Here is a 15,595-nt window from a genome sequence, read left to right as displayed (position 1 = left end):
CAGAACCGAGAAAGTTCGTCCTATATATGCAATCCACAAACTCAAACCCTAATTTTCTCTTTTCATTGTCTCCCTAGGTTTAGGCTTTCCCCCGGAAACCTACTCGCCTGTTCTCCGATTATACTCGATGGGAACCGAGCGGAAGAGGAAGGTGAGCTTGTTCGATGTGGTGGATGACTCGGCAGCGAAGAAACTCAATGGAGGCTTAAATGGTGGAAACAGCATGACGGCTTCGATCAACAAGTGGAATGCAAAGCCTTACTCACAGAGATTTTATGACATTTTGGAGAAGAGGAAGACTCTTCCGGTTTGGCATCAAAAGGAGGAGTTCTTACAGGCATTAAAATCCAATCAAACTCTTATCTTGGTCGGTGAAACCGGTAGTGGTAAAACAACTCAGGTCAGAAATCCTAGTTTCTTGAGTCGTAACCTTATTTTTTATTTAGTAGTAGCTTTTTGCAATTATTTTATTGGCAACTAATTAGAATTGAAGCTTTGTTATGGTTGGGTGTTTCAGATGTCTACAGTTTCTTAGAACAATTAATTTGATTTAAAACACAAACTTTTGACAAGAAACGAGAGTTTGGCTGCGTCAACTAAAATTAGATGTGACAATTCATTTTCTAGTACTATGTTACTGGTAGTTTGATACTATTTGTATAATATATTATAGGGATATTAATGAGTATTTTCTTCCCTGGCTGGCTGGCTCCTCATAAGTTTTTTATAGGATTGAGATTAGTTCTAGTATTATGTATAGAACATTTACATAGCTAACCCTGAACTAGCTCAGGGTTGTGTGGTGGATTGATCTATTGAGTGATTGCTGGACATTCCTGATGCAAGAAGAAGCTTACTATGCTGTAGGTTTGGGCAAAAGGTGGTATTAGGTCTCGATGAGAACCAACTATGTAGCATCTACATTGAGAACTCAAGTCAATATATGTCATCAGTCCAATCCTTTGTAAGAACTACCACTAATAACGAACTTCCAAATAAAGTAACAAAAAGATGATCTTATTATTGTAAACCAAGATATTGAATATTCAAATAAATCCCTAAATTCGCAACTCCCCTTATCCAGTAAAAAATCTATAATTCCTATTAATAAACCGAATCCCCTTCAAAATTAGTTACTAGCGCTTTTTGAGAATTTCCATAACTTTGGAGTGATATTGTTTGAGTAACGGATTGATACATCCTCTTAATTAAAATAGAGTGGAAACAGGAGTTGATCTAACTATGTGATATGAAAAGAATTTATGATTCTACATCCCTAAGATGGTTGGATCTGCTAACAGATGTAATGTTATATTGTTGGTTCTGCCATTATCTATTTGTATAGTGAATTGAACCTTTATAGGATTTATGATGCTTGAAACTTCTTTTACCCAGACATAAACCTGGCTATTCCTTTCCATCCCCAGTTCCTCAAATAACAAGGTTCACTTTGACATAAAAGAAGAAAAGAAGGTGGATACCATTTGAGGTTCTTTTGTTAGAGATGTAGAATAATATTTTCTATGAGTATTAGTAGGGTTTTCTTATATAATGAGAAATCCATTATCTTCAAACTTCAAAACTGAAGATTTTATTCCCTAACTGTTAAAATACAAAAATCATCTTTTTGATAATTCTTTAAATTAATGATTACTGGGAATTTAAATTGATCTGTTTTGAAGTTCTTTTCTTTTTACTTTTTTTCTCCTTGAAGCAAGATGCTCATTATACTGTGTGTTTGTTAAAAATTTGTCCCTTGGTTTCATCAATTGAAGCAAGATGCGTCTATATTCTTCTCCGCTGCGTCAATTACTTGTTCATGTGTATGCTGCCTGATACTTTATCACTCATGATGATACACACTCTCTCCGACTGGAGTGGAGGTTTTTATTGAGCTACTGCTTAAAGGGATATGTTCGTGTTATACAGATTCCACAGTTTGTTTTGGATGCTGTTGAAGTAGAGACAGCTGATAAGCGCAGGAAATATATGATTGGTTGCACTCAACCTCGGAGGGTGGCTGCAATGTCTGTCTCTCGTCGTGTTGCTGAAGAGATGGATGTTGTAATTGGGGAAGAAGTTGGATATAGCATTCGTTTTGAGGACTGCACTAGTGCTAGAACTGTTTTAAAGTAAGTAGATTCTTACATGATAAAATATTTTAGGGCTGGTTTGCCATGGATAATTTTCACATTTTTCCGGTATTATATTCCGGAATCATCATGTTTGGACATATAATTGTTACAATTTCCCAGAAGTTGAATTCCCTCCCAAATACGGAAGACTCCAATCGTTCACAAAGATCCTACATTTTTCAAAGTTGTATTCATTTTCAAGCACAACCCCAATTTCTAAATACTTCCTTTGTTTCATTTTGTTTGTCTTTCTTTCCTTTTTGGTCCATTTAAAAATGAATGCTTCTTTTTATTTTTGCAACTCGATTCTAACTTTCCACGTGGCATGTTGAAGACCACAATGAAAGGGTTAGTATGGTACATTCTACATATCTTTAATTGAAGACCACAGGATGCAAAAATCTTTACTTTCTTGAACTCCCATGACAAATGGAGGGAGTACCTTTTTCCTACTTTTTTCATGACGCTACTTTTCTCTCTCCAATTTTTACATTTTTGTCCTAACTCCCACTTATATTCTCTTACAACGTAGCTTGGAAATGTTTCTTCCTTTGCATATTTTGCTTACATTATTAGAAAAATTCTCTACTGCTCTAGTTGCTGATGGATTAGTATTTGGTCTGTCTCTGTGCATGACAGATACTTAACAGATGGTATGCTTTTAAGAGAAGCAATGGCGGATCCTCTATTGGAACGCTACAAAGTAATTATTCTTGATGAAGCTCATGAAAGAACTTTGGCAACAGATGTCCTGTTTGGGCTTTTGAAAGAGGTGTTGAAAAATAGACCAGACCTAAAGCTAGTTGTTATGAGTGCCACACTTGAAGCAGAGAAGTTTCAGGGTTACTTCTTTGGTGCACCTCTCATGAAAGTTCCTGGAAGGCTCCATCCAGTGGAAATTTTCTACACGCAGGATCCTGAGAGAGACTATCTTGAGGCTGCCATTCGGACTGTGGTGCAGATTCACACATGTGAACCTCCTGGTGACATCCTTGTTTTCCTCACCGGAGAAGAGGAGATTGAAGATGCATGTCGCAAAATCACAAAGGAAATTGGTAATATGGGTGATCAAGTAGGCCCTGTTAAAGCGGTGCCTCTTTATTCTACACTTCCCCCCGCTATGCAGCAAAAGATTTTTGAACCGGCCCCACCACCAGTTGTGGAGGGTGGTCCTCCTGGCAGGAAGATTGTTGTGTCAACCAACATTGCAGAAACATCTTTGACAATAGATGGCATTGTTTATGTCATAGATCCAGGATTTGCTAAGCAAAAGGTTTATAATCCAAGGGTGCGTGTGGAATCTTTGTTGGTGTCTCCTATTTCAAAGGCCAGTGCACACCAGAGATCAGGACGTGCTGGAAGAACTCAGCCAGGAAAATGCTTTAGACTTTACACGGAGAAAAGTTTCCATAATGACCTTCAACCTCAGACGTATCCAGAAATACTTCGGTCAAATTTGGCTAATACAGTTCTAACTTTGAAGAAGCTAGGTATTGATGACCTAGTTCATTTTGATTTTATGGATCCTCCTGCCCCCGAGACGTTGATGAGAGCACTAGAGGTTTTAAATTACTTGGGAGCATTGGATGATGATGGAAACATGACCCGGCTGGGTGAGATAATGAGTGAATTTCCTCTCGACCCTCAGATGGGGAAAATGCTTGTTGTCAGCCCCGAATTCAACTGCTCCAACGAAATCCTCTCAATATCTGCCATGTTATCAGGTACGATTTCCTGCCAATTTACTTCCATTTTGTTGGTTGTCGTGTCTTGTCTTGTCTTTGTTCTATGTCGAGAGTTTGTCAGGCTTGGGAATGCTAGTCCGCTTCACCATGCCTTCTTGTTCACGTGCATAGACATTTGTCTATGCATATGATATCACGTGCTAAGCTGCACAACATGTGCATATGTGTGGGGTTAGTTGCACGTGTCTTCTTAGGATGTCATCAGCAACTGTCTTGTCTGGGTTCTATGCCCCCGGTTGGCATGTGCCGTAGATTTCTAAGTAAGTGCTGATGGAGATAGTTGCAGTTTCTCAGTATTCTCTCATGAAGCAAATGGTGTCGTCTCGCCTGTATGCATCTGCTGACCTACAGTGGGCCTCCGCTGTGATAACCAATTTTTTCTCTAGTACCCAATTGCTTTGTCCGGCCTAGGGAGGCTCAAAAAGCTGCGGATGAAGCAAAGAATCGGTTCGGTCACATAGATGGGGATCATTTGACGTTGCTGAATGTGTATCATGCCTACAAGCAAAACCGTAAGTATCTGTCTTCAGTCCCTCCTTAACAATCAAGTTCAGATTTCATATACCCTTCTAACCCTGATAATGTCTTTTTATGGTAATATTATCTCAGAGGAGGATCCTCAATGGTGTTATGAGAATTTCATCAATCAGAGGGCTCTCAAATCAGCTGACAATGTGAGGCAACAGCTTTCTCGCATAATGGCCAGGTTCAACCTCAAGTTATGCAGCACAGACTTCAACAGTCGCGAGTACTATGTGAACATAAGGAAGGCTATGTTAGCCGGATATTTCATGCAGGTTGCACACCTAGAGCGTACTGGGCATTATCTAACCGTTAAAGACAATCAAGTAAGCATCCCTACTAATTAGGGAAATAAACTCATACTAAGAGCCTTTGTGGGTCCAGCAATGCCGTTTATTTCTCACTATTATGTTTTTTTCCATCTTTTTGTTGTTTTAGGTGGTACACTTGCATCCTTCAAATTGCCTGGATCACAAGCCAGAATGGGTTATATATAATGAATATGTCTTAACAAGCAGGAATTTCATCCGCACTGTGACTGATATCCGTGGTGAATGGTAAATTTCGTTATTTTTACCTTTCTATATGCCTTGTTAATTATTACTCTTTTTTCTTTAGTACGACTGAGAGGATCTATCTTCTCACCTGTAAAGGAAAAGGGCACTTTTTCCTGTTCCAAATTGTGCTGCTACTTACTACCTAAGCAAAATCAGCATTTATACCCTTAACCCTTTATTGAGTCCCAATTTTCAAGATTCCTGCAGAGGTTCATTCATCGGATCTGTTCTCTAAGTAGTCCTGGTATAATCAGTAAGGAGTAATGTTAATTGGCTGAAACCAGGACTCTTTATCTTGAACTTCTTTCAAATAGACCTCCTGTTCAAGGGGACAAATGTATCTTTCTAAAAACTAAATTCGATAATAGCGTGCGTACAAATGGCTAATGTTTCCTTGCTATTATCTTCTTTCTTCTTTTTTGTAATTTTTCTCAGGTTGGTTGATATTGCACCACACTACTATGACCTTGCAAACTTTCCACAATGCGAGGCGAAACGAGTGCTTGAGCGGTTATACAAGAAGCGGGAGCGAGAAAAAGATGAAAGCAAGAGCAAAAAATGAATCCATTCGTCATACTTTTAGTTCCTCCAAGCACGAACACTCCATGGGAACTCTGGGGTCAGAATTTGGCCGATAGGTTAAAGATTGATGTACCATCTATTATGTACTGTAATAGTTTCTATGAATCCCATCTGAACTATTTAATACCCTGTTTCTTGTTGCTGGAGTGATCTATTTTTTATCTGTTCCTCGCGTTCAATGTTGTGAATTATCGAACCATCATTGTAAGTTTTTTCATGTGCTGAAGAAAATATATGCAGCCTTTCTGCTATATAGAAACTTGATTTAGATTAATGAGCAATATGGGATGCAGCTGCACAACATCTTCTTGTACAGTTTGTTCTACTTTAAAATAATTTTTTTAATTTTCAGCCCTAGCTTGCATGAGTATCTGTTTTCTTTTTTCTGCTTTGTTATTTACATGTTACTTGTTCACTGAGTATTACATATTTGATAGGCTAATCATTAGGGAAGGAAACACATTGTGGGTAGAAAGCAAAATTCTAGAGTGGTCCTGTATTTTAAGAACAGATTCTGGATACATCTGTTCAGGGGGTAGTCTGAAAAGATATGTAATTTTGTTCTCATGGAAGTAAAACTGGATGCTGTTGTAAATTAGGTTACTATTGTGGAGTTCTCATAATTTAGAACCATACAAGTGACTCATAAATATCAGAAAATCAAAAAAATTTCATACCGAGCTAATCGTTTCTTCGATTTTGTGATTTGGTGTTATATTTCAAAAGTTTGGTTCTTTCGTTTGGTATTTTGTGTAATTGTCTCAGAACTTTGGTGCACTGAAAAATCGAATTTTTATTAAAAAAATTAAAAATTATTCATATATGGGCATATTCTCTCAACTAAAAATAAAAGGTAAAATGGATAAATATCGCAAATGGTATGCAGATATTTTCCGTCATACTTTTGAAACATTGGTGCCTATGCCGTCTAAAAATTAGAGTATATATGTCATTCACTCTAACGGAGGACTAAACAAGACAAATGACACAATATTATTTGGTTCAATTCAATATTTAATAAATGTCGCGTTGGTGGATAAAATTATGACATATGTTTCTTAGTGTAAAGGACATATATGCTTTAGTTTTTGGACAGTAAGGGCACTAATGTCTCAAAAGTATGACAGAGGCTATCTGCATACCATTTATGATAATTTGTGGATATTTGTCATTTTTATCAAAATAAAAACTCAACTAACAATTAAATCATTCATGAACAAATCTAAGTAGCAACAAATTTACAATTCAATCGTTAACTTCAAATATTAATCGCTAAGAGGAACCTAAACATATTTTTATCAATGTACATTATGTAAAGGAGTCTGCCTTCATCCTTGTTTTTCTCGAAAAGTAGTTGAAAGCGCAATGTTCTTGACAAAGACAAATATAGTCTTTTAATTGGTACAATAAGTGTTCAGTGGAGAGACACATCAATCTTTAACAAAATTTTTAAGTATCTTATACTTTTGATTTTGTCCTCATTTTATTTTTCATTCGCACCGAAAAATTAATTTAAAAACATTAAAATATTGAACTGAAGTAAAAAAATGGAACCGAACTGAATTAGTTTGATTTGAAATACGATGCATACTTTTCTAAAACCAAAAATCGATCAATCGAATCGAAGTTTGATAAAGTCGAATCGAGAAACAGAACGTCCATCCCTAGATATTTCCACAATTGTTTTGTTGATTAGCATTTACTCCTCTAACCTTCTTGGCTAAATGCTATGCAACACTTTGAATAGAGGGATATTGTGCACTTTGAAAGAAGGGAAAGAAGAAAGATCTACTATAGTCTGTTATTTTCGTCTTCTATATTGAGTTTTATTTTAAAACACCTTATCAACATCAAGTTTGAATCAATTTCATCATTCCTAAGTTGGTGATTTAGTTAAATAAGAAGATAATTTACTAATTCACCTATTAATTGTTTTATCAAAATTTTACAATCAAATATAAACACTTTCGAAAAGAATTAATTAAAAGGATAATATAAAAACGTTTAATATATATTTTCTTGATTTAGCAAAGTAGAAAAACTATTTTTAATAAAAATCAAAACTGCATTAGTTATAGAGTGTTGGTCCTATTAGTAGTTGTGGATCTCATTGTGAACAATACTTAATAGTATAATATTACCATTTAAGTCTACATAATATTGAGTGCTTAGAATTATTAGCCCATTCATAAAACCAATACTACTAATCTCTCTAGAAGGGTGCTTAAATTAGAAATGTAAGACAATAATACTGATGATTATTCGTACAAATCACTACCATATCAGACATTAAAACAATATAATTTGTATAGTTCAAACGTTACAACGCCAGACGATCATGCAGTGGATTGATGAAGAGATGCATTGCGCAGTATTCAAAAACTTATCAGCGTTTAGCTGCTGCATTAAGCCTTTTGTAAAGGTCATCAATCTCCAACTGCAAAAAACAACAATGAGTATCAAATTTGGTTATGGTCCAACTCATCAAAAAGAGTGAGCTAGGAACTCATCGATTACCTTGTAACGCTTAAGCAGTCTCTCCCTTCTCTTTTTCATTGTTGCAGTTACCAACTCCTTGTCAAACTCAAAAGGTTGAGGTTCCAGAATCACTCCTTTGATGTTCTCGAAACCTCTTAGCTGTGTTTACGTAGAATAAATCACAATATTATTCCAATAATATTCCATACAAGTACCTAAAAACAGAGAAAATTTTGTATTTTGCTGACCTTGTTCCTTTCTGCAGCAGATTTCAGCTCAAGGAGAACATATTGGTTTAGGTCTTGTAGGGAACAAAGTTCAGTAATTGAACCTTTGTGGCCATTTTTATCAGCCCATTTCTTCGTATTCCCTTCATGTGGCGCCACGACTGCTATCAACATGGACTTGAAGCTGTCCCCATATACCCATATCTGTAAGTAAACATATATTAGATAGACATGAAATTCACTCGAAAACATATAATATTTCGAATGAATCAGCTTACATCTTCAACGATGGGCGCAATAGCATAAACCTTTTCCAGATATTCCAATGCAACATATTCTCCTTGTGATAGCTTTATAACATTTTTCTTTCTATCAATGACTTTTACAACTCCATTAGGCATCATTTCTCCGATGTCACCTGGATATGCTCAAAGGTAGATAATGTAAAAGACGTATTTCATATATAGTGAAACGACATTCTTAGCATAGAGTAAGTATAAACTTAACCTGTATGAAACCATCCATCTTTGATAGCTTCTCTTGTCAACTCTGGATTTTTGTAGTATCCAGTGAAAGTGGTCCTCCCTCTCACGCATATCTCTCCCCGGGAAGGGTCTGCTAGCGGATCATATCCCATTTCAGGAACTTCCTCGAGACGAACTTCTGTGAAGACAAATGGTGGACCAACAGTTCCAAGCATGCACATTTCATCTGGATGCCCAATGGTGGCCAAACCACAAGTCTCTGTCAAACCTACAGAAGATGCTTCGGATTATACACAGAGTGTAAAAATCAAAGTGAAAATGGAAACTCCGATAAGTTAATGAATCAAATCCACGTATAGTGTATCAGTTGGTAGAGAAAGGAATATGTTATATAACGATAAGTGAATAACATCGAACTTATTACAGTAGACTTGCTAGTATACTAAGACATGTTTTATTTGTGCATCGATGCTTTGTCACATAGAACTGGCTCATTCCTCTGCATCAAATTGCTCATATCGACTATAACTAGACAGTCAGTCATAGCTAGACTATAGGTGTATTCACTATAAAGTAATATTTACGAGTCATACTGGAAATATATAGATTTACCATAGCCTTGTAGGACAAATCCACAAGAGGTAACCCGCAAGAACTCTTCCACCTCAGTGCTTAAAGGAGCACCACCGGAAACTATGAGACGAATCCTGCCACCTAGCCTATTCTTAACCTAAACAATGAGACGAATAAATGAGTCAGAAGACATATAAACTCTCTTTTCCTTGTCCATAACTGAATATAATCCCTCAAAGATGGTAGAAGGCTAGCAGCAACATAAAAGCGAAATTTCTTCAAGTTCAGGAAAAGTTACAAGAAAGCGAGAACATAATTAGGAAAAAGTACAACCTTTCTAAAAGCTAGTAGATCAGCCAGTCGCGAAGCATACTTCTGTTTGTACCCAAGATTCATCCATTTAAGCTTGCTGATTTTCGAGATAAAATCAGAAAATTCCGAACCATAGAATAAGAAAATTTGAATAGAACAAATAAATAGAATATTACAAGTTATATAGCACATGGAACATGTGCCTCCTGAAAGGATTGAGTTCTTCAAGTGCTTTTAGTACACCTGATAAGCATAAGTTAAGACTTGATTACAATCATTCGAATTGTTTATCTGTAGCATTTGTATAACGCAAGAAAAAGCTAAGATTATCATACCTTCATGCACTTTTTCATAAACTCGAGGTACTCCAGCTAAAAAGGTTGGCTTCAACTCCATCATGTCTTCTTGTATCTCATTAATATTCTTGAACACAAAAATAACAAGAAGTATCGAAATCTTAGTATTCATTAAGTTAAAAAACTAAATTTATACCCGAAAACAGAATTGCAAGCTCTAAGCTACACTCCGACATTCAGTCTCTTGAAATTGGACAGGAATTTTGCTGTGACAAGTGAATGCAGTGCAAGAGCATAAAATTAGTTTGACACGTTTAGTTCCAACACCTTACCCCATGGAAGTAGCCAACAGAAGCACCCCTATGAAAGAAGAATTCTTCAATCATCCGATCAAGTATATGAGCAAGTGGTAGGAAAGATATGTACACATCATCCACTGTCATCTATCAAGAGATCAAACATTAGTCGAAACAATTAAAATTTGGCACTTCTGAGGATTTGGCGAAATGAAAATATACAAGATTCATAAGGCCCAAAAGGTTGTCAAAGCATCTATAAAGTAGCGATGAAATTCAATTCGTTACTGATTTATATTACTAGCGATGAGATGACCTGAAATTCTAGGAAAAGGATTTCCACTTACCTTGTCTTCGAATTCTTCCATAAAATGATCAACTCCTGTTACAGATGCTGTCATATTTTCATGAGTCAATATTACACCTTTAGGTTCGCCGCTAGTTCCACTAGTATACATGATTGTACATATGTCTAATGGCTGTGGTGGTGAAGGCTCTGATGGATTCTCTTTACCCTGGAAAGACAAAAGTTGTTAAATATTCTTCAAAATAAACAGCCCCTAAAAGCAAAAGATCACCTTAGGCCATCGGTGCGGTAGTGCTAGTGGAGCATTTCAATGGTACTAATCAAACAAAGAGTATATACCATGTTGAGAAATTCATTCCAAGAGTATGGCTTGATATTCATTGAAACTGCCTTATCCTTTTCTTCCTGCTGTAGCAAAGTGAAACACACGATCACTGCATTCACAAAGAAACTCGGTAAAAAACATTGTCAATCTGGTAGCTGCAACCAATAGAGAGGCAGACTTACATTTCAGGCGTTTAGCATGTGTGCACTCTGCATTTAGAAGCTGCAAAGTGAACATCGACCAAAGATGACCATCATATAACTCAGATATCCAAATTAAGTAAAGGTCAATAGCAATGAAACACAAGAAACAGTTTAGATGATCCTCACTTCTTTCACTTTCTTATCTTGAACAAAAACGATATCAATCTCAGCATGTTCAATAATAAAATCTACAGCGCCGGATCCTACATCAACAGAAAGCAAAAAAAATCTCAGGTATTTAACATTAACTGTAATTTAGTTGCTTTATAAAGTGAATTGTAATAACCTTAAATTATGAAAACAAAACCAGCATTATTGCTGCTTTCATTCAAATAACATAATATAAGTGGTAGACTGCAGAACCATTATTTACCGAGGGTATCATAGAGAGGAACACATATCAAACTGTGAGCACTGCAAGCCTAAAAAAAAATTAAACCGTCTATCAAATGATACGAATGTATAACTCATTGTAGATAAAAGTAAACACATTATGATCACACGCGGTCAAAACCATAGACTAACCTCCATTGCTACTATCCACTGAGGACAATTGGCTCCATAAATTCCAATTCGAGCACCCTATAGCACATTCGAATATCATACATGACATTCTTAAGACTCTAAAACTGATACAAATATTAAGTTAGCCTATTGCTTACAGGTTCAATTCCGTGAGCCCGTAATGCAGAACCAGTCTGCAAAGTCTCTTCATAAGCTTCTTTGTAGGTTTTCCAATTATAAGGACCCCACTATTTAAAAACAAACAAACAGGAAAATGGTGAGTAAAGACATTGAAATATTTTTTACTCCAATAACACTAAGGATGACAGATAACCAGATAAGTAGATAACTTCACACTTTACCTTTCCATCCTTAAAATCACGCCATCCCAGCATTCTGTTTCCTGGATATTTTTCAACAGCTGATCTGTTGATCAAAAAGATTAAATTACATCAAAGTTTGATGCATACATTCTTTTTCTATCTGGATATAGATGAAACTAGAAAGATATGAACTTTCAATCAAGATTTTCCTTGCGAGCTGATTCATGTAACTAATCTAAAAGTAAAAGAATAAAGATCTATGCTTTACTGACATTTGATACAGAAAAAATGAAGAAAGCAAACAAGAGAATCTTAATGGACTTGTTTTTTGTCCATTTCTTTTGTTTTCGTTAATCGAAGACATAATTAAGTAAATAAAAGCCATGACTAACTCGACTAATGGCTTAATCTTTAGAGGTGTTTGAATTTAAGTTTCACCACCATTCATTATGAAATGGAAAAAAAGAAGAAAATAATTGTTAGCTTATCACATTTTTCGTGAATATCACATTCAAACTATCAATTATTCTCTTTTCCTACCTGAACTATTACCGTTTATATATCTAAAACACTCAAACCATGAACTGTTCCTTCTTCCTATCTCCGTAGATAAAGCAGTAAGAAGGAACAATTCTTAGTTAAAATGCAATCGATGATAGTTCAAGTAGAAAAAGGAAACAACTGATAGTTAAAAAGTAAAAACTCGCGAAAAAATGATGAATCATGTGTTTTTTTTACCATTAACTCGGCAAAAAAAAAAGAATTTTCACGTCCTTGGCTCAATTAGACGAAATGTTTGAGACAATTCAACAGTTTGTTAGTGAAGGTTGAAGAAAAGTTACCTAAAGAGTTGCCAAGCTGTAGACAAATCAGGATCAGCTGATGGAAAACCATTTTTAGCTATTGGATTTCTATAAACAGGACCAATAGATGGCTCTCCATTTTTTCCTTCTTTTCCTTCCTCAACCTTCAAACCAAATTTGTTCATGCTCATTTTCAACAATTCTTTCTCTTACTCAAAACTCAAAATTTTATAGCAAACAGCACCTGAGATGGTCCAAACAGGGCTTATAGTGTAGCCACTTTCACTTCCAGCGATGAAGAAATGGCACAAAATAGACCTTGCATGAGAGAGAGAAGTAACGAATCTAGTTAATGTTTCAACTACCAAGTTTGGTACAAGAAACAGAGTAATTAGTCACATCAATATTAAAACTCAATGACTACCCGAGCCCATTTGGATTGACTTAAAAAAATATATATTTTTGACAGTGTTGAAATGTATTTTAAAAAGTAGTTAGTATTTGGATAAAAGTGCTGCAATAGGAAAAAAAAAAGTTATCGATGTGTTTGACAAATAAGTGCTAATAAACATTTTTTTTAAATCAAACTGTCTGAAATATCCTTAAAATTGTTAACATGACAAAAAGTTGATTAATTTTGAGGTTTTTATATTTTAAAAAATTAAAACAAAATTAATGTATATTTTACATTCATAAGTAATTATATTTCCTATCATTCACATATTTATTTATCATCTCAAATTATTATTATTTAATAATATAAATATAATAATAATAATAACAACAATAACAATAACAATAATAAAAGAATTAAGGGCAAAAAGGTAATATACTTGGTCAACATAAAATGACTTTTAAGTTGAAAAAAACACACCAATCACTTAGCTTTTAGCTTAAAATAAGTCACTTTGATAATTGTCAAATATTCTAATAAGTCAAAAATTGACTTTTAAGTCAGATTAACCAGCTTTTAAGCCCATCCAAACAGTATCTAAATTGGCTTATTTTAAGTGTTTTGGAGCCAAAATAATTTTTTAAACAGTTTTGAAGTGTTTGGATAAAGTAAAAAGTACTTATAATCACTTATTTTAAAGTCAAAATAACAAAAACAAATCAAAAGTTATAAGTTAAAAATCCTAACTTGTGGCTATTGGCTTATAAGTCATAAACCAAAAATCAATCCAAACATGACCTAAACCACAAGCTAAGCTACATGGTTTAGTTAAACAGGAGGATAAAAAGTGAAGTTGAATTCTAATTCCATCTCAACTTAATTTTTTTTTTAGATCGATCTAAATTGAGACAGAGAGAATATTATGTTATAGGAGCCAAAAAAAATCATACTAGATGAACGTAAGATAATGGTATTTTTTTCAAATTTAAAATATAGAGTCGTCTTTATTAAGAAGTATATCGAACGAGAAGTGAAAAAAATTAAAAATCTGTGGGGTTGTAGGTTGTTTGGGTGCAGGGGAGGCAGCTAATTAAAAGAAGGATGTGAAAATGAGAATTTAAAGATCACATGAATAACAACAGAGTCATAATAAACGCACCAAAAAGGTTGCAACTCTCTTTTTATTTTCCCTAGTCTAAGCTTGTGTTTGAACAATAGAAAGATCAACGAATCCGAACAGAGTCGAATTTAAAATTTTATATTTATATATGATTGAATATCATATTTAAAATATTATTATTTGTTGAAATTTTAGTAATTTCTTTTTATGTAACAATATATACTCTTGTATATAAAAATATTGAACTTGTAGCAAAATTGTCATATCTACATCCTTTGGATAAACTATTAATGGTAATTAGCATTAAATAAAGGGAAAATTATATATAATAGCAAACTAATAACCTAAATTAAATGGAATAGTTAGGGTTTGATTTAATTGTGCTCCATATAAAACATTAGCTAAAATTTGCCAGCGTCTCTCTCCCAAAAATCTCGCTCGCCACTCTCCATTCTCGCTCGCCTCTCTCGCTTCATACACAGAAGTGTATAATTCTGTTTCTGTTTTGTATAAAGCGAGAGAAAATTGTATATAAACATGCAAAAATGTATATCTTCGTGTTATACACTTAATTATACAATTTACAAACATTTTACTTCAAATATTGCAGAGAAAAAGGCCAACGAATTATACAATTGCGAATTATACAATTGCAGTGAAATACAATTTTCTCTAGCTTTATACAACAGAAGTGTATATATTGTGTTTCTGTTTTTGTATAAAACAAGAAAAACATATATCTTCTTGCAATACACTTATAATTATGCAATATACATACATTTTAATTCGATTCAATTGTATGCAAAACAACTTATACAATTGCAGTGAAATAGGCCAGCGAATTATACAATTTAGGCCAGCGAATTATACAATTGTATATGTAGAGCAAATTATATAGTTTTATGTTTGTTATGGAACGCAATTATGCAAAGTTTGCTATAGCATACAAATATAAATTTTTTGTTTGCTATATGTGAAAGTTGCCCTTAAATATAACAATAATGCCTCTATACAATTTAGTTTTAGGTCATTAATATATTTGACCCGATCCTGAATTCGCCTAACAACGGAAACGGACTTGCACCGTTTATGTCAATTTATTGACTTTAGCGTAGGTAGGTGTAAAGGAAGATGGGAACAGCCAAGATTTTTGAGACGCCTTTAATTATTTGGTGTATATATCGAAGGTACACTTTATACGAGTCGGATTTAGACAATAGCAACGATAAAATTATTAGAAAGATATTAAACCTCTTGAATATAACCGCATAGTGGTTGAGGGGGTTTGAATTTCAAAAAATATATTTTTAATTTTAAAATTTATGATAAAAATTTTGAATCCGCTGCGATATATAGATGATTCGGATATATATATATGTATATATATATATATTAATGAAGGGTATGT

General features: G+C 34.5%; 2 protein-coding genes across 4 annotated transcripts; one reads left to right on the top strand and one right to left on the bottom strand.

Moving 5' to 3' along the window:
- Positions 1–5,800, top strand: LOC101263245 (probable pre-mRNA-splicing factor ATP-dependent RNA helicase DEAH2). 2 transcript variants are annotated; one of them, XR_002028285.3, is made up of 7 exons: positions 1–400; positions 1,930–2,132; positions 2,775–3,859; positions 4,167–4,392; positions 4,490–4,728; positions 4,841–4,959; positions 5,395–5,800. XR_002028285.3 is itself a non-coding variant. In XM_004229328.5 (7 exons), the coding sequence occupies exons 1-7, from the start codon at positions 128–130 to the stop codon at positions 5,519–5,521; spliced, it is 2,172 nt and encodes a 723-aa protein (XP_004229376.1). In that variant the 5' UTR covers positions 1–127; the 3' UTR covers positions 5,522–5,800. The 2 variants fall into 2 exon arrangements, 1 of the variants encoding a protein (XP_004229376.1); XM_004229328.5 differs by having other exon boundaries at positions 4,267–4,392.
- A 1,950-nt stretch (positions 5,801–7,750) lies between these two features.
- On the bottom strand, positions 7,751–13,876 carry LOC101262955 (long chain acyl-CoA synthetase 1). 2 transcript variants are annotated; one of them, XM_004229327.5, is made up of 20 exons: positions 13,815–13,876; positions 12,713–12,991; positions 11,910–11,973; positions 11,706–11,795; positions 11,569–11,625; positions 11,417–11,465; positions 11,170–11,246; positions 11,023–11,062; positions 10,855–10,949; positions 10,556–10,723; positions 10,245–10,355; positions 9,952–10,039; positions 9,793–9,859; positions 9,638–9,713; positions 9,344–9,461; positions 8,754–8,999; positions 8,525–8,664; positions 8,268–8,450; positions 8,059–8,178; positions 7,751–7,978 (listed from the first exon to the last, which is right to left on the bottom strand). In XM_004229327.5, exons 2-20 carry the CDS (start codon positions 12,862–12,864, stop codon positions 7,928–7,930), a joined length of 1,992 nt encoding a protein of 663 aa, XP_004229375.1. In that variant the 5' UTR covers positions 12,865–12,991; positions 13,815–13,876; the 3' UTR covers positions 7,751–7,927. The 2 variants fall into 2 exon arrangements, with proteins under 2 accessions (XP_004229375.1, XP_069155253.1); XM_069299152.1 differs by lacking the exon at positions 13,815–13,876 and having other exon boundaries at positions 12,713–12,837; positions 12,918–13,045.
- Positions 13,877–15,595: the final 1,719 nt, after the last annotated feature.

The sequence above is a fragment of the Solanum lycopersicum genome, chromosome 1 (genome assembly GCF_036512215.1).
Source record: "Solanum lycopersicum chromosome 1, SLM_r2.1".
NCBI lineage: Eukaryota > Viridiplantae > Streptophyta > Magnoliopsida > Solanales > Solanaceae > Solanum > Solanum lycopersicum.
Note: the sequence above shows the minus strand (reverse complement) of the source record. Positions and strands in the feature narration are given on the sequence as shown.